General features: G+C 42.5%; 1 protein-coding gene across 5 annotated transcripts in view; it reads left to right on the top strand.

Moving 5' to 3' along the window:
* The window catches only part of FRMD4A (FERM domain containing 4A), a 683539-nt gene that overhangs the window by 158507 nt on the left and 503404 nt on the right, over nt 1-21628 (top strand). The window contains exon 1 of one of the 5 annotated variants that reach the window (XM_020881296.2): nt 21196-21421. The exons of the other annotated variants lie outside the window; for them this stretch is intronic. Coding sequence (XP_020736955.1) covers nt 21389-21421 — 33 coding nt within the window. The 5' untranslated portion in view covers nt 21196-21388. Of the gene's footprint in view, nt 1-21195; nt 21422-21628 lie in introns of those variants that run through there. 5 annotated transcript variants of the gene reach the window in all.

The following is a 21628-nucleotide window of genomic DNA, read 5'->3' as shown; positions in this document are numbered from 1 at the left end:
GTCTGAGTAGCTCACAGTTGACCTGATCTTAATTTCTGATTGGGTCCCAGTCAACCCCAGACATCACCAGTTTCTACTAATGAGCTTCCTGCCACATTCCCCTGTGACTCTGTGTGTGTGTGTGTGTGTGTGTGTGTGTGTGTGTGTAGTTATATTGGAAATATTTTCAGATGGGAGTTAGAATATGCTTTTGCTTCCCTGGTGGCTCAGTGATAAAGACTCTGCCTGTTAGTGCAGAAGATGTGAGTTTGATCCCTGGGTTGGGAAGATCCTCTGGAGAAGGAAATGGCAACCCACTCCAGTACTCTTGCCTGGGAAATCCCATGGACAGAGGAGCCCGGTGGGCTATAGTCTATGGGGTTATAAACAAGTTGGACACAATTTGGCGACTAAACAACAGTATATGCTTTTGCAGTTCCTGGCAGTTGTTACTGATTTGCCTTCCCTGAGAAAATCTTTACTGAATCTCTACTCCTACTGATCTTTCACAACAAGCTAGTAAAGAGACACAATCACTGGTTTCTGAATACATTACATGAAACATTTCAGTGTTGTCAAGTGGTTAAAAAAAAAAATTACTTGATTCAGAATCTTTGTTTGTGTATGTTCAGTGTGATACAAGAAACTATGGTGGTGTGTACCATGGAAGAGGATGTTCACTTCCTCTGTGAACCTCTCCTGGGCTGTGCATATGCTGAAGGCTTGGATGGACCTACTCCAACTTGCAACTATTAATTTCCTAATGGTATACAGCCTCAGAAAAGGAGCCAGTTTCCCTCTGGTCTTTTCTGCTGTGAGTTTACCACCTCCTTGCCTGGCAATCATGTGAAGAATTGATTGGACCCAGCTTGACTCTTCCTGTAGCAGGGACACCTGGAGATCTCTCAGCGCAAAGAGTCAGACTTGATGTTCAAAACTGAGCAAGTTTATTTATTATCTGAGGCAAGAACGGAATAATTGGGGGAACCTTAGGGAAATAATTTTTGCAGGTAGTTTTCAGTCTATAACTGCAGCCCTGCGTGTCTCTGTTATTTCCTGATAGCAACTGATTTTTAATGCAAAGAAACACAGGGGAGACATTTTACTTTTGTGAGAAAGATTTACTCTCACACGCAGGTATGCTTCTCTCAGGTATGTTTTTCTTTTAAAATTTCCCTGAAATCAGTGAGCCAGATTTTAGAGATTTTGTTTCTAGTTCTTGTTCCATTTCTAATTTGCCGGATTATAATAAGAAATAGCCTCTGGGTGTTTCCACTCAAGCAAAAATAAAAATTAGGACATTAAGACTCCATAAAAAGGATTGTCAGGGGAATATGGTAGATTATTTTTGACATTCTAGAAGAAAGAAATAACATATACTACTAATAATAGCTCTCATTGTTCTATTTAAACCTGCCCTGAGAATAAGAATTGCTATTTAATTTTTAAGGAAAGAAGGGAAAATAAGCAGAGAGATGATTACTTAATGCTTTGACCAGTCTGAAGTGGCGTAGGGGGCATTCCTCCTCAAAACCGGGATGTGATTCATAATTTTCATCCAATGGTCTTTACGAAACCAGATGAGGCATTTTTTCAAAGGACATTTGAAATATAAAGGATAATATTTTTTAAGGACAAAGGAAGGTTTTGAATTTTATTCGGAAAGCTAAGAAACGGGGGGGGGGGGGGTCATGAAATGCAAGGTTTTTAATCAATTTCATGGTCTTGACATTTCAGAAATTAAAAGTTCTCAAAAATGCACTCCCCCCACCACCTCTTTACCACCAGCCTCCTCAGTGCTTAACCCAGTGGTGTGAAGAAAGGACTTGGTATGAGGTTGATGAGTGAATATAGGAATGTATAGCTGGGTGAACTAATGAAGAAACAGGTGACTATCCTGGTATCTCACCAGTGGTTTGTTGTTGCATGTTTCTTTTACTCTCAGATTGTTTGGGAAATGGAGACAAATATAAAAATGAAAATAATAATCACAGGGGATCACATTGTAAAGATATGGCATATTTCCTTCTGTTTTTCATGCATGCACACTACATACACACACACATGGATGTTTGTGTATAACTCTATAACCTCACTTTTCTAACTTGACATCATAACATATAGTGGTGTAATTAACTGTTTCTCCAATTAGTATTCTATTGTGAAGACTTTCACAGACAAAATGTGGTTAAAAATACAATTGGATGTATCTCAATAGGATTAAATTGTCTTGCAGATTGGGTATTTAAGTTTCACTATGAAAATAATTCTGTCATGAGTTCCTTTTCTATAAATAGTTATGCCATCTTAAGACAACTTCTTTAGGATGATTCCTAGATGTAGTGGAAAGGCCATTCTTTAAGATCTTGATTTGCTTTGCCTGTTTTTATCAACCTCTTCTATTTCTCCTTTTGACCTGTCATGCTTTCTGCCGACAATGCCTGTTTTATTGGGGAAGGTAAAACTTGTCTCTCCCATAAGGAAGTGAATACAGCTGGTTCTCATGCCTGGTCACCTGCTGGGGGATAAGAAAGGCAGAAAGTGGCTTTAGACACCTACATCCAATCTTTTCAGGGCTCTCAGATTAAATCGGGCTCTCAGCTTAAATCCAGACGTTGGTGCAACTACTGTAGAAAACAATTTGGTATTTCCTTATATAGTTAAATATAGAATTATCATGTGACCCAGCAATTCCCCTCCCAGGTTTAGACCCCAAGAACTGAAAGCAGGGACTCAAACAAATACATGCACACACACATTCAGAGAAACATTATTCCAATAGCCAGAAAGTGGAAACAACTCAAGATACCCATCAACTGCTGATTGCATAAACAAATAACCTGATGAATATCATTCAGTGATAAAAAGGAATAAGGTATTGATACAGGCTACAACACAGATGATCCCCAAAAACGTTGTACTGAGTTAAAGGAGCCATACACAGAAGGTCACATTTTATGTGATTCCATTTATATGAATGACAGAGTAGGTGAATCTGTAGAGACAGATCACAGATTAGTAGTTGCCAGGAGCTGGGGAGAGGGAAGAATACTTACAAGGGTCACCAAAGGCTGCCCCATTGCCATAGCACAACTCTCAAAGCAAGGCACATCCCTGGGTGCGTGATTCTTGGTGGATTAATTGATTAAGAGGCAACCTATCAGGAAGAAGCAAGGTAGAGTTTTTTGGTTTATAGGTTTACAAGCAATCAAAATGTGTTTAAAAATCATCTGAAGTAAAAGCATGTTCTTTAACATTCTGTGATTGCCAGAAATCCCATTCAGACATAAAACAAAATTAGCCATGGTTGGCCTAGAGTGGAATTTCTGAACAGAGTATTTAACTTGACCTAGATATTGACAAGGATAACAGTGCAATCCTTGATGTTGAAGTCAGCAAACACAGACTGTTATTCTTTATGTCTTTTGGGCATGACTCTCTGTGCAAATATATTTGGTGCACATTGTTGTGTACACAGTCCTGACGCTGAAGCCCATTGGGGGTGATTAGAGCTGTAATAGCAAATAAATATATCATCCTCTGGTAGATTCTGGTCGACCTCTAGAAGAAGATGTTGACTCAAAAATACTTGAAAGCTTCTTCAAGAAATTCATTCATTATGTTTTTAAATTCAGTTATATAGAGGCAGAGATGTCAGACCCTGGAAATTCACAGACTAAAAGTCATACATTGGTAATGCTGTCCGTGCCCACTAGTGTGCTTGAGTTTACTGTCTGACACTGGAGAGAACAAGAAGGCACTTCTTTGAAGAGGTTTAGAGAGTGGGAAAAAATAAATAAGCCTGGAGAGATCCTGAAACTCTCTTAAGGAAAGAGGTTCAAAGGAGAAGGCTCTTACCTAAACCAGAAGGTTTGAAGAGGCCAGTCTGGATGAACAAGATTGTGGAGGAGACTTGTTTCACAAAACCTTGTATTCAGTACCTTTGAACAGAATTTGTGTTTTCAGACTGAATAATCAAAATTTTCTTTTTCTTTCACACCAACAAGTTGTTAGGGTTGCTATTTTTAACAGCTGATCAGTCTCTTTCAACATCATTCAAATAAGGAAAACAACATGTGTGTGTGTGTGTGTGTGTGTGTGTGTGTGTGTGTATTCCCAGAATGGTGCATAGAGTTAAACCAAATCCTTTTAGCAATTCTCACAGAGATAAAAGTAGAAATGACATACCTATTTGTCCAAATCCCTGAAGGCTTTTTATACAAAACCTGGAAATGTCAGTAAGTTTGGATCACCTTGGATGATAAGGGGATAGTAACTTCAAAGATAAAGAATCACCAGGTAAGCAGTTATGCACCTTTGACTGGGGCTCAGAACAGTTAATTATTAGCAATGAAGGCTTAAACGGTGATCAGTTAGGACCAGTGGGGATTAAGGCCTGAATGATGTTTCAACTAGGGATATGAAACATGTAACTAAAGATATCCTGATGGAAGAAGAGATCCACAGCCAGTGAGAATAATTTTAATTATAGAATAAAGAGAAAATAGGAAGGAAGAATGAAGCAACATCTAGGAAGTTAAGTATACAAAGAGCTGCAGTCATGCATAAGGAGATGGAGCATTTACCAGGAGGAAAAAAAAATATCCAACCAGTTGCACTGAAAACTCCCGTCTAAATGTGAAAGCAAAGAATATATTCTGAAGCTGGAAATATTCATCAGTGTGTTAAATGTCACACATTCTAAAAATATGAGATAGATTTCAACAGCCCTATAGTTAAAGACTGATGATTGGGATTTTGCTTTTATGATGCCACAGCAATTCAGATGGTTCTTAGGTCTCCATAGCAACAGCCCGATGCTACTTTTTGTTCTTCTGAGTTGTTGCATGATGCTCGATGCCCTGCATGAGAAACAGAAGCAGTTGATTGTAATCCCTAATTAGTGACACAGAGACCAGAATCAGGAAGAACTTTTATTGGCATTGGGTCTGAGCCTTGTAAACTGGAGCCATGACGCGGCAGCCTTTATTCTATGAGCTAGCACTTAAACTGGGTGTCAACCTTTGCTTTGATGAACCATGGCTCTATATCAATAGCACTGGAGCTTAATGAACTGTGTGTCCATCTTGATGAAGTTCCTTGGAGCAGGTGACCCCTTCTATTTGTGTTGCCCAATTTTCTTAAAAGTTGCCACTAGTATATGTGATATATGAATGGTGGTTGCTAGCCATGAAGTGGCTAGTGACCATTTTCACTCTAGGATGAGCACCAGACTAACCTGCTAGGACAGAGGCCCAGTGATGTGTCGTGGAACAATTGGCAAGTCGCTGTAATGGTTTATACCTCACTTTTCCCATTGTGAAAGGGGGTGATGAGCAAAGTCTTTTTCTTACTCACAGGGTGATGTCTGCATTTAGACCAGTTTTGTCAAACATGTTTTGGAAGTTGACTTACTCCAGAGAACCCCAAGTGCCCTAAGCTTTTATATTAGAGTTATCAAGGTGCTTTGTGGCTTAACCTAAAGCCAGAACACCGTGAAGCTTACAAGATAGAAATCTCTCCTGAGCTCTCATTAAATTTACAAGGGTTTTCTTACTGAGGCCAACTTACATCCCCAACCCTTTCACCATCATTCTCATTAATGAGTATCTGGCTGAGTTAAGATCCATCCAAACTCACCTTGACACTGGCTGTTTTTCAGTTAGAGTCAGAAGTTTATGGACTCTAGTTCTAAGCAGTGACACCCACATTTGTTATCCTGTCTAAATCAATTCACTCCAATGTGTTACTCTTCCTCTGCAGGAGAAGATGTTTATACACTAACAAAGACTGTTACTTTGTATACAGAAGGTAACCAATAAATACCTGTCCTCTTTCCTCCTCTTAATCCTTTCTCCATCTAAGATTCTTACATTTCTGGAATTTTGCTCTAAGGTGAAGAGAGGTGAGTCAGTGATGTGTGTTTGAAGCTGAGGATAACATTCTAGTGATGCTACAGCAGCAGGGTCAGTGCAAGGTATTAAGCTCTTATTCTCCACAAGACACTACACATAGTGATGGGCATCAGAGGGGTTAAAAGGCAGTTAAAAGATAAAAGATAACAAGGTTCAGTTCAGTTCAGTTCAGTCGCTCAGTTGTGTCTGACTCTTTGCAACCCCATGAACCGCAGCACTCTAGGCCTCCCTGTCCATCACCAACTCCCAGAGTCCACCTAAACCCATGTCCATTGAGTCAGTGATACCATCCAACCTTCTCATCCTCTGTCGTCCCCTTCTCCTCCTGCCCTCAATCTTTCCCAGCATCAGAGTCTTTTCCAATGAGTCAGCTCTTTGCATCAGGTGGCCAAAGTATTGGAGTTTCAGGTTCAACATCAGTCCTTGCAACGAACACCCAGGACTGATTTCCTTTAGGATGGACTGGTTGAATTTCCTTTCAGTCCAAGGGACTCTCAAGAGTCTTCTCCAACACCACAGTTCAAAAGCATCAATTCTTCAGCGCTCAGCTTTCTTTATAGTCCAACTCTCACATTCATACATGACCACTGCAAAAACCATAACCTTGACTAGATGGACCTTTGTCGGCAAAGTAATGTCTCTGCCTTTTAATATGCTGTCTAGGTTGGTCATAACTTTCCTTCGAAGGAGTAAGTGTCTTTTAATTTCATGTATGCAATCACCATCTGCAGTGATTTTGGAGCCCCCCAAAATAAAGTCAGCCACTGTTTCCACTGTTTCCCCATCTATTTCCCATGAAGTGATGGGACAAGATGACATGATCTTAGTTTTCTGAATGTTGAACTTTAAGCCAAATTTTTCACTCTCCTCTTTCACTTTCATCAAGAGACTCTTTAGTTCCTCTTCATTTTCTGCCATAAGGTTGGTGTCATCTGCATATCTGAGGTTATTGATATTTCTCCCAGCAATCTTGATTCCAGCTTGTGCCTCCTCCAGCCCAGCGTTTCTCATGATGTACTCTGCATATAAGTTACATAAGCAGGGTGACAATATACAGCCTTGATGTACTCCTTTTCCTATTTGGAACCAGCCTGTTGTTCCATATCCAGTCCTAACTGTTGCTTCCTGACCTGCATACAGGTTTCTCAAGAGGCAGGTCAGGTGGTTTGGTATTCCCATCTCTTTAAGAATTTTCCACAGTTTGTTGTAATCCAAACAGTCAAAGGCTTTGGCATAGTCAATAAAGCAGAAGCTAAATGTCAAATAGGAAATATAGATAAGGGGGGTAGGGCTGGGTTACTGAGCAAAAGCTTCCTGAAGAAAGAGGAATAACTGTGGTCTTTTAACAGAGCTAACATTTATTGAGTGTGTATTAAGTAAAGGACATTGGGCCCTTTGCCCACTTAATCTCATTGATTAAGAGGGAGATTCTTTTTCTTTAATGATATTATCTTTCTCTGTCTGACTTATTTCACTCAGTATGAAAATTTCTCTTTTTAATATTTATTTGCTTATTTGTCAGTGTCAGGTCTAAGTTGTGGTACCCAGGATCTTCAGTCTTCATTACAGCATGCAAGATCTTTTAGTTGGGAGTGAGAAGTCTTAGCCACTGTACCACCAGGGAAATCATTAAGAGGGAGACTCTTGGTAATGTAATTGAAGTGGAAAAGTGGGAATATTGGCCTAGAAGTGAGAATGATTGAGTAATAAGTTTGGCAGGAGGAGAGGTAAACAGGAAAGATGATAGTAAATGAATCTAAAAGTAAAAATAAGGAGTTTGAACTGCGTTTTCAAGTCGTGGGGAGTCATGTCATACCATGTTTTGTTTTGGTTTTTTTTTAGTAGAGAATGCTGTGTACCTAATTGTACAATTTAAGAAAGAAACACTGGTGAAATCAATCAGGATACCACTGAGACAGCCCAGGCATTAGGTCGTGGAACCTGGACATAGATGGAGAGGCAGAAGGCAAGGGAGAGTATAAGGTTGATTAGAAGAATTATTACCATCAGTGGCAGCATTTGGAGGTCTAGGGGAGGGAGCTCATCTGGGAGAAAGAATGTTAGAGCTGAGTTTGGATGTATTAAGTTTGAGGGGACCACAAGGAGATGAAGAGATCTTCCCTGTAGGGTATTAGAGATGGGGAACTTGCACTGTGAGGGCTGCTGGAAAGCACACCCCTCACCTTCCTCATGGGGAAGTGGGAAGGACACAGCCTAACAGCAGAGCTTAACTGAGCGTCTTATCCTCGCTCTTCAGGGAGCAGCTGAGATTGGCCACCATTAGCAACTGCCTTCTGGGCATCCTGGGTGTGTTTTAGTCGCTTAGTTGTGTCCGACTCTTGTGACCCCATGGACTGTAGCCCACCAGGCTCCTCTGTCCATGGGATTCTCCAGGCCAGAATACTGGAGTGGGTTGACATTTCCTTCTCCAGGGGATCTTCCCACCCCAAGAATCGAACCCAGGTCTCCTGCATTGCAGGCAGATGCTTTACCATCTGTGCTACTAGGGAAGCCCATAATTCTGTAATTCTGTGATTCTGCCTAATTACTGGGGCAGAATGCTACCTGGCTTTTATTTTCTGGCCAGTGCCCTAAGGGAATGTGAACCATCTATTTCTTTTAATTCCATCTCTCTTTGTGTTATCTTTCTTTGTATCACTTACCTTTCTCCTAGCAAATTATGAATTCAAATAAAAACCAAATTCTCCAAGTCTGACATCCCAAAACACATTATTCAGCAAGTTCTCACTGGGTACCTTTTTTTTTTTGACAGACCCTTGTCCTCTCTCATTTATTCCCACCATAACTGGCTGGCTGTTTCCCTCTGTACACTGGAGGGTGAATGGAGAAATGCTTTGGATATAGGTCAAAGCAAATGTCCAGGGAGAGTTTCCGAGTCATTTCACTAGTGTTTGTAAGATTGGTCTAAATAAAATACATTTATTGGCAAAGGATATATAATATAAGATTTGGAGGAGAAAGAACATCAAATTAGGAGGGCTGAGGACTTTGTATAACATTAGGAAATTCACTGAGTTCCCTGACACTCAGTTTTTACCTACCTGTTGAAATAAGTGGATAGGCTAGTTGGTATAAAATTCAGCTCTAATATAATAATGCTCTTATATCATGGAGTTAGGCTTACTATGCCTTTAGAAGTAGCATCACTATATTTCTAGACTATAAGTGTTTCTTATTAAAAATTGTTCTTAAAGGGTACCCTGTGCCCAGCGCCACCTTCAGCAGTCAAAGACCAATCTGTCCTGCTTAGAAATCTGAAGCTCAATAAGCCTCTGTAGCCTCAGAGGCTGAATGACTCTCCTCTCTCAGGAGGGTCTGAATATTACTAAGAGAGCAGATGCACAGTCTAGACCTGTGGGTTACATGTGGGTGACATTGAATATGAAAGCAGCAGGGTCCACAGATCATCATGTTTCCTTTGAACTACCTGGGTCCCAGCTTGCACCCTTTCCCACTGTATTTCTTCTTTGACCATGGACTCTGTGCAACTCATCATCTGGACCTGCTCCTGTCTTTATGTTTGACCCAGGATGACTCTGTTCTGGCTGCACGTTTGCCTGCTGTTATGTATTTATTTATTTATGGCTGTGCTGTGTCTTTATTGCTGCTCATGGGCTTTCTCTAGTTGTGGGGAGTGGGAGTGACTCTCCAGTTGTGATGTGTGAACTTCAAATCTCAGTGGTTCTTGTTGTGGAGCACAGGATTGAGGTGCTTGGGCTTCAGTAGTTGTGGCACATGGGTTTAGTTCCCCTGTGTCATATGGGATTTTCCCAGACCAGGGCTCGAACCCATGTCCCCTGCCTTTGGCAGGCGCATCCTTAACTACTGGACTACCAAGGAAGTCCCCTTTTTGTTTTATTTTTTTAAATTCAGAGCATTGCTAAGCCTGTTCAGTTCAGTTCAGTCACTCAGTCATGTCCGACTCTTTGTGATCCCATGGACTGCAGCTCGCCGGGCTTCCCTGTCCATCACCAACTCCCGGAACTTGCTTCAGACTCATGTCCACTGAGTCAGTGATGCCATCTAACCATCTCATCCTCTGTTGTCCCCTTCTCCTCCTGCCTTCAATCTTTCCCAGCATCAGGGTCTTTTCCAGTGAGTCAGTTCTTCGCATCAGGTGGCCAAAGTATTGGAGCTTCATCTTCAGCATCAGTCCTTCCAATGAATATTCAGGACTGATTTCCTCTAGGATGGACTTCTTGGATCTCCGTGCAGCCTGTCTCTGCCCCACTGCTGTTATCAGTCTATCCTACTCTTTACAGAGCCTGACCGCTGCTGCGTCTGCTGGCTCCAGTCCAACTCAGCCCCACACCTTCCGCAACTAGTCTGGATTACCCTCCCCTGTGGTTTTGGCTGGTATGAGCCTTCTCTAACTCCGCTGCCGTGATGTCTTTCTAGAATGACTGAAGCGCCCATCCCTGAAGCTGCTACCGCTGCCCCTGCTCCGCTGTGGCTGCTGGAGGTACTCCACCTTGGCCACCAACCCCTGACGCTGCTGCCACTCATGCTGTGCTGTGCTAAATCGCTTCAGCTGTGTCCACCTCTTTGTGACCCTGTGTACTGGAGCCGGCCAGGCTCCTCTGTCCGTGGGATACTCCAGGTCAAGAATACTGGAGTGGGTTGCCATGCCCTCTTCCAAGGAAATCTTCCTGACCCAGGGATCCAAACCCCAGCTCCTGCAGCTCCTGCATTGCAGGCAGATTCTTCACCACTGAGCCATCAAGGAAGCCCCGCTGCCAGTCATACCCAGGCTCAATTCTGTTTCCTATTTTACCACCACCATGACCTCTTCTGTTGAAAGCATCACCAATAGGCACTATAACCTCAGTGAAGGATGCTATGATCAGCCCCACCTCCAGTGCTAACTGGTGTCCCTACAGCTTTAGCCAGGCTTCCCTGGTGGCTCAGCTGGTAAAGAATCTGCCTGCAATGCAGGAGACCTCGTTTCGATCCCTGGGTTGGGAAGATCCCCTGGAGAAGGGAAAGGCTACCCACTCCAGTATTCTGGCCTGGAGAATTCCATGGACTGTATGGGGTTGCAAATAGTCAGACACAACTGAGCGACTTTCACACAGCTTCACACCCATGGGGTACGTTGCCTTTTTGTGCATTGTGTCTATTTTGTTTTTCCTACTATAGTATGTCTTTGAGGTCTTAGCAATCTAGTTCTCTGGTTTTGTGGACTTAGCCTGAGTTCCCAAGAGGATGAGAAGATGGCAGGACTCACCGGGGCTTTGGAGTCTGCCTCTGCTGCCATATTCTGACCTACAGTACATCTTGTTTAGTAAAGAATCCATCTCTGAATCCCACTCCTAAAGTTTCCCGGGAAGCAAGAACCTTAGGCAATTGGTGTGTCTGGGCTTCTTGAAACAGATGTGTGAGGTTAGACCCCACAGTGGCTTTGGGCTCCTCCATATTATATACATTGGAGAAGGCAATGGCACCCCACTCCAGTACTCTTGCCTGGAAAATCCCATGGACGGAGGAGCCTGGTCGGCTGCAGTCCATGGGTTCTCTAAGAGTCAGACATGACTGAGCGACTTCACTTTCACTTTTCACTTTCATGCATTGGAGAAGGAAATGGCAACCCAATCCAGTGTTCTTGCCTGGAGAATCCCAGGGACAGGGGAGCCTGGTGGGCTGCCATCTAAGGGGTCGCACAGAGTCGGACACGACTGAAGTGACTTAGCAGCAACAGCAGCATATTATATACATAATAGGAAAAGTGGAATGAAGGTGACTTCTGAACTATATGCCTGGGAAAAACTTGTCCAGACACAGATTCTGGCAAAGGGTAATCAAGATGTGCAATGGTCTTGGGTTGGTTTCTCAGAGAAAAAGTAAGCAAAATCAAGGCCCAGCGACCCAGATTCAAAGCATTCCTTTCTCCTGGGCATTGTTTTCTTTCATTCCAAGCTCTCTGGTTGTGTAACTGTCTAAACATATTCAGACATGAAAGGGAGACACCCTAAACTACTTTCGTGGTCATGTTTGTTTATGCACCATTTTGCCCACAGAGTTGCGTCCCGGCGATCCTTGCCTGAGGATCCAGCATTTCCTTTAAAAAAAAAAAAAGAAAGAAAGAAAGAATACCACTTTATTCCTCAAACTTCTCTCCTTTCATTTCTGAACCATAGCCTATGTACCATACATCTATGCTCCTTTGAAACACAGCTTCAGGAGATTTGTTTCATAGAGAGGTGAAAAAGAAGTTATGTCTTGCCCGGCCTGGGCATGTGTTTCTGCAAACAGTGAGGATGCCCCTCGGGAGATGGGCATGGTGCCTTGCACAGGGAATTTTAATCTTTGTTGAGTGAATGAATTCACTTAAATTGGAAAGAAATACCATTTGTTCAGGAAGATTTTGGAACATTTGAGAACTAGCGATTTTCCCATTTCCCATTGAATAGAATAAAACTTGTCTAAGAGAAGTGGGGTACATAACAAAGATTATTTAACAAGTTAGATAGAGAAAATGAGTTCAGGTATAAGAGCTTCAATGATCTGGTTTTTAAAGGTCCTGTCACTTTCCCCAGACCTTGGTCAGGTGGTCATTCCATGATCATAGCAAAGTTTAAAATAATTCCTTCTTTCCTCCCCCTCTATAGCTATTCCATATCTCATAATTTCTCTTGATTCTTATGATTAATTACCATTATGTTTAAAGTCAATATGCTTTACATTCAGAGTTTGGTTTCTTGGGTTCAGGCTGAGGTTCTGAATCAGAAAAATCATGTATTATTAGAACTGAAGCAGAAATATTCCTAATGTCTGATTAAAATGCCAATGACTTTGTGACCTCAGGCACTGGTGCCTCTTTTTTTGTTTATGAAAGAAAGTCACTAGTCTTGCTTTTAAGGCACATACTTAGATCTCAAGGTTCAGATATAGCTTGTGAACCAGAGTGTGTTTTCAGGTTTGGGGATAAAAGATGCCTATCAACATCTATCATTAATTCCATGAGTTTGACATGGTAAGAAATTGAATTAAGCAATTATTTTCCTTTGTGCCTCAGGCCAAAACTGGCCAATGAAACTTAAGTTGATTTGAAAAACTCCTCAGAGCTATGAAAATAATACACATTGAAGCATATTTTATTGTTTGAAAGGTCATGTTCTCAGCATAATTCCATTATTAGGTAATCTCACTGCTGGTAATTAAAGAGACCATTGAGTACTGCGCAGGTATGCACACTTCAACTTGTCATGTCAAATAACTTTAAAGAATCAGAATTCATAATATACAAGAATTTCCTGCAGAATGTTAAGTAAATTAATATGGAACTTTCAAGAAAACACTGATGGTATAAAGAGAACTATCCTATTATTTCCTTTGTGTGCGGTGTATAGATTTTTTTCCCCAACAATGTGAGGTGTAAATTAAGTTTTAAATTTGGAAAAATCACATCTGAGGTCATATAACCTGGAGATCACTTGGCAGCACTTTGCACACCTTGGTGTTGTTATCTTTGTCCTCAAGCGTGGTGTTATTTTCTGTCTCTGTGTTTCCTTTTTTTAAAAAATATTCATTTTTTATTTACTTGGCTGTGTCAGATCTTAGTTGTGGCACACAGGATCTTCATTGCGTCAAGTGGGATCTTTTGTTGCATCACACAGACTCTCAACTTGCAGTGTGCAAGCTCAGTACTTGCTTCGTGACACGTGAGAGCTTAGTTTCCTGTCCAGGGATTGAACCCATGTCTCCTGTATTGCGAGGTGGATTCGTAACCACTGGACCACCAGGGAAGTCCCTGTGTTTCGTTTTCATATGTTAACCTCTCTGCCTGACCTCCTCTCTTTAGTCTGACCCTTCTCCACATTCATTCCACCAACCTGACAACAGTCAGCCTCATACACTGTCCACATAATGGTCTTGGAGCCACAAGAATAGCCCTCCCTATGAAGTCTTCATCCACAGTGTGAGGTGAATCAGTCCTTCCCCACCTTCGGTTCCACTTTAATTGTCCAACCCTCTATGCTAGTTCTCTCCGGTATCATTCAGGTCTTTGAAGGCATTTTCATCTCCAATCCTTGAAATTCTTCAAGAGCCATGGCTAGTCGTCATTAGCTTGGTAATCTCAGAGCAGAGCCTCTGGCTGGGCCTAACATACAGTAGGGTCTTCCTATAGACAAAATGTTTGTGCCCCTCCCCCCAAATTCAAATGTTGAAACCTAATCCCCAAAGTGATGTGATGTTATTTGGAAGTGAGCCCTCTGTGAAATAATTAGGTTGTGAGGGTGGAGCCCTTGAATGGGATGAGTGCCCTTAGAAAAAGACTCCAGAGAACTGCCTTGTCCCTCCCTCCCTGTGAGGACACAGAAAACAACAACAGTCTATGAACTAGGAAGTGGGCTCTCACCAGACAGTGAGTCTGCTGACACCTTGATCTTGGCCTCCCCAGCCTCCAGAACTGTAAGAGTAAATTTCTGTTGCTAACATACAACCCTGTCTATGGTGTTTCTATGACAGCAGCCTGAAAGGACTAAGACATTTCTTAACACATACATGTGATTTGAAAGAATCTGCAGCGTCCTGGGGCCCAGCTTCAATGAGCTCAGTCATTAATGAGGTGCTTTTAGGATAGAAGATGGGGGCTCTCTTTCACACCCTCAGGGTGCAGGATGGGCACATTGGGAAAAAAAGATTCTTGTTCTATTTACACAGCTGGAGGGTTCAAAGAAATCTCCGAGCTGGAAACTGCTGGGATTCACCTCTCTGCATATCATTGTCATTTTTGTCCCATCCTCTCTGCATATCATTATCATTTTTGTACCATCTGTGCCCAGGGTTTGATTTCTGAAAGTGATTTGTCTACAGCCTGACCTTCCTGAACATTTTGAGAGAAGGATCAAGAAAAGGTGTTTCCCTTGCATAATATTCTTCAGCACAATGCCTTATTTTGTAGCTTTGAAATAAGGACCCCAAGAGAAACAGGAGGGCTTTAAAAATGCTAACAGATGCCTTCTTTGCAGGGAAGAGGGTGGAGAGGGTTAAAGGAACATCCAGCTGCCTCTCCTTCTTCCTCAGGGTCGGTCCAAAGGAAGGAAAATGCCAGCAGCTTCCTCAGTGTCTTGGGTCCAGATACCCTGTTTTGGTTTTTCTCCTTATCTGTGTTCTCAAAGGTCTTCTAAGCAAATACCAGAGTAATGGGCTGAGGCCACAGCAGCTGTTGGTTTCCTCACTCTTGACAAAATCACTTAAACCAAAAACCTTAAAGAAAAGAAAGAGAGAAATATAAACACCTCTTTTTAAAGGTCTTGCAAAGTCATGTCACTTTGTTCTTTATCCTTTTTTGTACAACACAGGAATAGCTAGAGACCCATTTCCACTTAAAGCCTGCATGAGGATGAACAAAAGCAGTTTCTTTTTTCCCACTGTGTGGCACTTTTTCAGAAAGTCATGAACTGCTGAAGTAAGATGTCTCCCAGGGCTAGATTCCAATTAACTGTGGCACTGATTGCTGACAACTTTTGGCAATCACCAGTTCTTTAGAAAATGGGACAGAGTATCTGAAAGATCATAAAGACAAGATGACTGATCAACCAAGACTTAAAACCTAACACCCACTTTCCCCCAGGCTTCCTCAATTTTAGAATGAAAATAGTGGAGGAAAAAAAAAAAGCATTGAGAATGAAATGTTGCCAGTCTTGTGCTTGATACTCAGTAACATAAAAGTGCTAGTGTGTGTCTTGAAACTCAGATATTGATCCAGAGGTCTGGAAAATACTTGAATGATCATCATTTCCATCAAACTCTGCATGACTTGCTTTCAGAACTATCTGGAGTAGGAAAACATGAAATTTGGACTTGGAAGATGTGTGTCTGTCCCGCTGTACTGGTTGTACTGTTTTCAGAACTGTGATCTTGGATAAGTCATTGTATCCATTGGCTGCATGACAGACACACTGCCAGGGACCAGGAGACTGCCCGAGACACGCCCTTCCGGTGGGCATTGTCAGCCATCTATTTTTAACGCCTCTGCTAGCATCCCACTGGCTCGCACCGTCCGTCGTGTAGCCACACCCAGAGGAACTGAGAGAGTAGAGTGAAGTCTAGGTGGAAGATGGCATAGATAACAAAATGCATGAAGGGTTGAGGCTAAATGATACAATGTACCATGATACTTAATTCTCTCAGTCTCTGTTCTTTCATCTGTTAAATGGGGATAATAATGCACCACTGAAGAGTAAACAAGATGGTACTCAGGACTACTCACCTCAAAGCTAGAACAAAGTCAGTAGCTGATAAATGTTACTTTCTTCCCACTCCCCTCTCCAACTTTGCAAGATGGAAATTAATGCCTGCCACACCACACAAGATTATTGTGAGGTTCTGAAAAGGAAATGCATGTGAAAGCACTTGGAAAAAATGTCAATTGGTATATAATTTTTGTATTGTGATAACTTAGAGAATGCTTCTTCTTACCAGATACAAACATAAATTCAAGCATATGGATATTAATTCAAAATTGTCATTGATTACTTTGGTTCAGTGTGGAGTAAGTGGAAATTTTCTCTGTGATATGCCATGGTATTTACATTATAAAGCAAAGTAAATACGTGTGGCCCAAGATCAAGGGCAGGGGCAGGGAAAAGTGAAAATGGAAGGGGAAGGTATGGCATGAGCTAAAGTGACACTCAGAGTGTTGCCCAAGATAACTGGAACCCCCCATCCAGGAATAAGGTCTTTGCTGTGCTTTATCATCTGCAAGTTCAGTTCAGTCGCTCAGTTGTGTCCGACTCTTTGCGACCCCATGGGCTGCAGCACACTAGCCTTCCCTGTCCATCACCGACTCCCGGAGCTTGCTCAAACTCATGTTCATCGAGTTGGTGATGCCATCCAACCAGCTCATCACATCACCTGAAAGCCTCAGTCTTAATGACAAAGTTTCCCAACAAGAAGTAAGGAGTGATGGGTCATGGAGGGAAAACCCTGATGGTTGTCAGGTCACAGTCTTCTTACCTTAATAAATAAAAAACTGTTTATGAAGCCAGGCAATACTGTTGCAGGAAGGAGAACCCCTCCAGGACCCTAGAGTGGGTTCTTGTCTAACACCTGGAAGTTGTTTAGGGAGACACATGTGCTGACAAAACAAGAGACTTTTTTGGGAAGGGGGACCCGGGTGGAGAGCAGGAGGGTAAGGGAACCCAGGAGAACAGCTTTGCCACATGGCTCATAGTCTCGGGTTTTATGGTGATGCAGTTAGTTTCCAGGTTGTCTCTGCCCATCATTCTGACTCAGGGTCCTTCCTGGTGGTGCATGCACATCACTCGGTCAGGATGAATTCCAGCGAGAAGGATTCTGGGAGATTGGTCAGACATGTGGACTAGTGTCGCCTCTCTCCTTTTGACCTTTTCCAGATTCTTCCAGTTGGTGGTAGGCTCTTAGTTCCATGTTCCTTTCCAGGACCTCCTGTTGCTAAGGTAACTCATGCAAGTGGCTAGTGCTACTGCTTGCCTGGCCAGAGCCGGCAGTTTCAGTCAGTGTTTCCCCTTTGAATAACATCCTCAGATAACGAGCCTCAAATGTGCAACTGGATGTGGTCCCCAGAGACTACAAGGGACCATAGAAATTAACCTTGAAGATGGAGAGGGTGGGGAAGAAAGGGTCAGCATCTTAAAGCGAGAGATGGGAAACCTGAGCCTCTGACAGAGACCTGTCTGATGGCCTTTGTGACATTTCCAAGTCTTCTGGCCTAGAGAGGTTTATTATGAAGTTCTTTCTTCTTTTTTTTTAATGTCAAAATAGGGAAGATGGATGGCCCAAAGGACAAATGCATTTGCTGAGAGGTTCCTTAGGGCAGGAATGTTGCCTCCAATGTCAGAAGCCCCTACTGTGCAGTGGAAATTCCTTGAGCCAAGACTCTCTTTCACTGTGATGTAAACTTAACTGATATTTTACCAGTTTCTGTATATTTTATATCCATTGACTTGTTCTTCCAAGGCTGAGTTAATCCCAGATTGTAACTCCTGCCCTTTTTGAAGCAGAAGGAACTCTTCTGGAACATGAAATAGTACATGGAGAATGCCTCAATCTAAGGAAATCTGGGGGAAGAGATGTGAATGAGTGTTCCCACTTTTGCATATTTTGGCAACATTAATCATCCTTAAGAGTGTCAGGAGGTCTAATGAACTGGTGATTATTGTCAACTGACATTGCACATCTATTGCTCAGGTTAGAATATTTCCTGAAACCCTACCACCACCACCATCTGCCCCTTCCCATCCCCCAAATAAATCTAATGAATTTAGATATAAGAGATGGAATGGTCAGTATTTAAAGGACTTAGATATAGACAGTAAATTTACTGGTATATTCCTTTTCACAAATAACTCATTATCTTTAATAAACACCAGACAAATGTGCTTGATAAGTGTCTTACGTGGTAACTGACTTGAGGTGGATGGCCAATGAATATTGATAGGTTTCATCAATGAATAAGGTACTAAAGTTAACACAATAGCCTAAAACAATGCAGTTTCAAATGCTTAATTTGCGGTCTGTAACTAATAAAAAACAGACCGTTAACTCTTTATATGTCTCCAGTTGCTGAAAGAGATGGGAAGGAACTAGTGTTCTCACTAACTGTGGCCTTATTGAGCTAAATGGAGGTCCATTGTGTGAGCAAATTACTTAGCCAAAACATCCACAAAATAGCAATGAGCACATTACCTCCCTCTTAGGGTAGTTGAGGGGGTGATGTGAGCTAATGATGAAAATCACTTAGTCCAGCATCTAGTACAAGTTAAGTATTTAATAGCCATCATCATCTTCATCTTTACCACCACCATCAGCATCACCTCAAGATCCTAATTTGGTCCAGGTCCTATCAATGTTTAAAGGTTTGGGTTAGTCAGGGACCTTTCAGACCACTGTGAATGTGGTGAGCAACCGCAGACTTCAGGTTCTAGAGGTATGGAGTATGAGTAACCAGAAAAATTACACTTTCTTTGTGTGGTGTGATGACATAGGAGATCCAAAATTCCTTCGTCAAGCTTCCTCCTCTGGCTCAGGAAGGCTGTTATGGTTCCAAAAACTATGCTTTGAGTTTGTCAGAAACCAACTAGCCTCAAACATATAGTCAGTCTATGTCAGTCTATTTTTTAAAAAACCTTGACATAGTCCCACTCTGTTGTACTACTTTAACCCTCTGAGAGATTCAGGGTCAAAGAGAGAGACAAGAAGCAGGAAGTGGTTAGTTGTGGCAAAATCAAAAAAGGGCAAAGAGAAAGTTTGAGAAAAGTGATTGGAATTGGTAATCCTGGGTGAGTCGGGTTCTAGGAGTAGGAAAGAACAAGACCAAACAGAAAGCTTCAGGAAAGATTTGTGGAAAATAAAAGGCACAAGATGGATGTACCTTGTCCAGGTTGTTGAGATGTCAAAGAGGATAAAAGCTGGCTGGAATGGGTGATGTGTCAGAATGAGTGGGATAGCAAGCCTGTTTCAATGTCCAGCGCTAGGAAGTGGGGCAGATGAGCACTGCTGTCTTTAAAAAACCAAGAGTGATTTTCTCCCTCTCCCAAATAAAGCCCTTGAGGAGATAAAGGAAGGATTTGGGAGGTGGGAATATAATTAAACATGGAGGTGGAGGAATGGAATTCTTGTGGAACAGATTGGTTTTTAGTTGCTTCAGAAAGTGACTAATGGGTATCCCGCTAGAAGATGAGTGGAGCCATAGTGGAAGGGGAATCTCCTGGGAGGGGTGACAAGCCTACAGAGAAACACAAGAACATGGATGGGCAGAGGTTGATATAAAAAATGAGGTGGCTAGAGCTTTCTCCATCCCATTTTCTGCTGTATCACCTGAAACTCAAATAGGTCCTCAATCATAGTAGGTACGTTATAAGTTGGTCAAATAGATGACTGAATACATAAAAGGTTAAATAACCCCTGAATATTAGTATGCTGAATACAAAAATGTCATGTTTAAGCTAGTAACTAAAAGAACAAGGTCCAGAGACTCCCCAGAATGCCAAAGATCAAGGCAGAGTGTTGAACTCAGTATGCTGGGGGTTATTGAGGATTTGTCCGGATGCTAAGACTCAAGCCAAATGATGATATAATTGGTTGAATTAGAATGAGGTTACAGTTGTGCACGTGTCATGTAGTAGAGAAAGGTGAAGAGTAAAGGGCTGAGAGAGGAGAGGAATCAGAGGGTGAAAGTGTTGGTGTAGACCCTGGGAATCTTTAGAATGTGAGTGTGTGAGCTAGAGGAGAAAACACAGGTTCATGAAGGGCAAAGAACACAAACGAAGGATGAAGAATACAAATGAAAGAAGAGGCTGGATAAGAGGAGCAACTTCTGATACCATCTGGGGGTCAGCATGTGGGTCACCCCTATCCTGGAGATTAATTGAGAGTCAGGCATAAAAGCAGTAAGTTCTTCCAGGGAGCATTAACTTTAAATTTCATTGATGAGTTCACATATAGTATGTGCGTGTCACACACATGGTGTAGAGATTTCAAATTATTTCCACATAGAGAATTTCTCAAACATAAAAAAGTTCCAGAAAACCTCATCTTTTTCAATTTCATTATGCTCTGACCCCGATCTTGGCAATATTTTTCACTGTCTAGTTTTTACAAGGGACCAACCAACAAGGCTGAATGAAACACTCAATCCTTGTTTATGTGGAGTCCTGGGCAGCACTCACACTTAATATTTCATGCTTAGCCCTTCAGGAACTGAGTCCATAAATCTGCTTTTGAAAGTTTTCCTAGGAAGAGGCTCTGCCTATACGTTCATACACATCTGGCCAAACAGCAGGAAAACCCAGTTAACTATCCAGATGTTATGTCAACACTGAGCTTAAAAAAAAAAAAAAAAAAAAAGGTAACCTAGAAATATCCAAGTGATGAGATTTCTTTTTTGGCTTTCTGCACACCAGCCAGAAAACCAGCTGAATAATGGTGGCTACTGGATGCACGGCTGTTGGGTCCATTCCTTAAAAGAGGAATGAATGAATGAATGAACAACTCCGCAGTGCCTTGGGCTGTCAGCTCTAGAGAGAGCATCTGCCAGTGGATCCTGGGGAGCAGGGGGATGCCCTGGGGAACAGCTAAGCCACCTCGCCTCCTGTCCGGGATGAGCTGTCCCTGTGCTTTGGTGCAGATCACTTTTCTTGGCTCAAATGTGGTACCTAAGACAGGGATCATTTGTCAAGTGAGCCTGGTACACAGAGAGCTGTAGGCAGATTATGGAAAGAGAGAGGGAGGAGAGGGAGGGAGGGGAGAGAGAGCGCGGGAGAGAGAGAAAGAGCGAGGGAAGAGGGCGAGGAGAGGAGCAGGCTTCTTCAGGAACAGCGCTTTTCAGGCACCGGAGATTCAAGTTAGACAGGGTGGCAAGGCGCCTCCGGGAAGAGGGGAGTGACCGGCGACTCCCGGCATGGCTCTTTTCTTGTGGGATGCTTGAAGACAGCGCGCAGACAGAGTAACTTGGAGGAGAGGGAAACTGGCATGAGGATTCTGCCAAAATGGAAGGGCTCCTGTCTCCGATGAGGACGAAGGTAAGGGGAGTGGATCTCCATTTCTTTTGATTCCGCTCAAAGGTAAAGGAAAGGCGGCTGAGGTGTCCTCGGGCTTCTGTGAATGGGAGGCTCAGGGAGCTTTTGTCTTGTTTCAGAACTAGGCTGGCAGATGCAACTGGATCTCTCAAAGAATAGGCTCGCCTCAAAGGCAGTGCGATCCTGGGAAGGGGAAGCAGGGGGGGAGAG

Source organism: Odocoileus virginianus, chromosome 9 (genome assembly GCF_023699985.2).
Source record: "Odocoileus virginianus isolate 20LAN1187 ecotype Illinois chromosome 9, Ovbor_1.2, whole genome shotgun sequence".
Lineage (NCBI taxonomy): Eukaryota > Metazoa > Chordata > Mammalia > Artiodactyla > Cervidae > Odocoileus > Odocoileus virginianus.
This window is presented reverse-complemented; position numbering and strand designations above follow the sequence as displayed.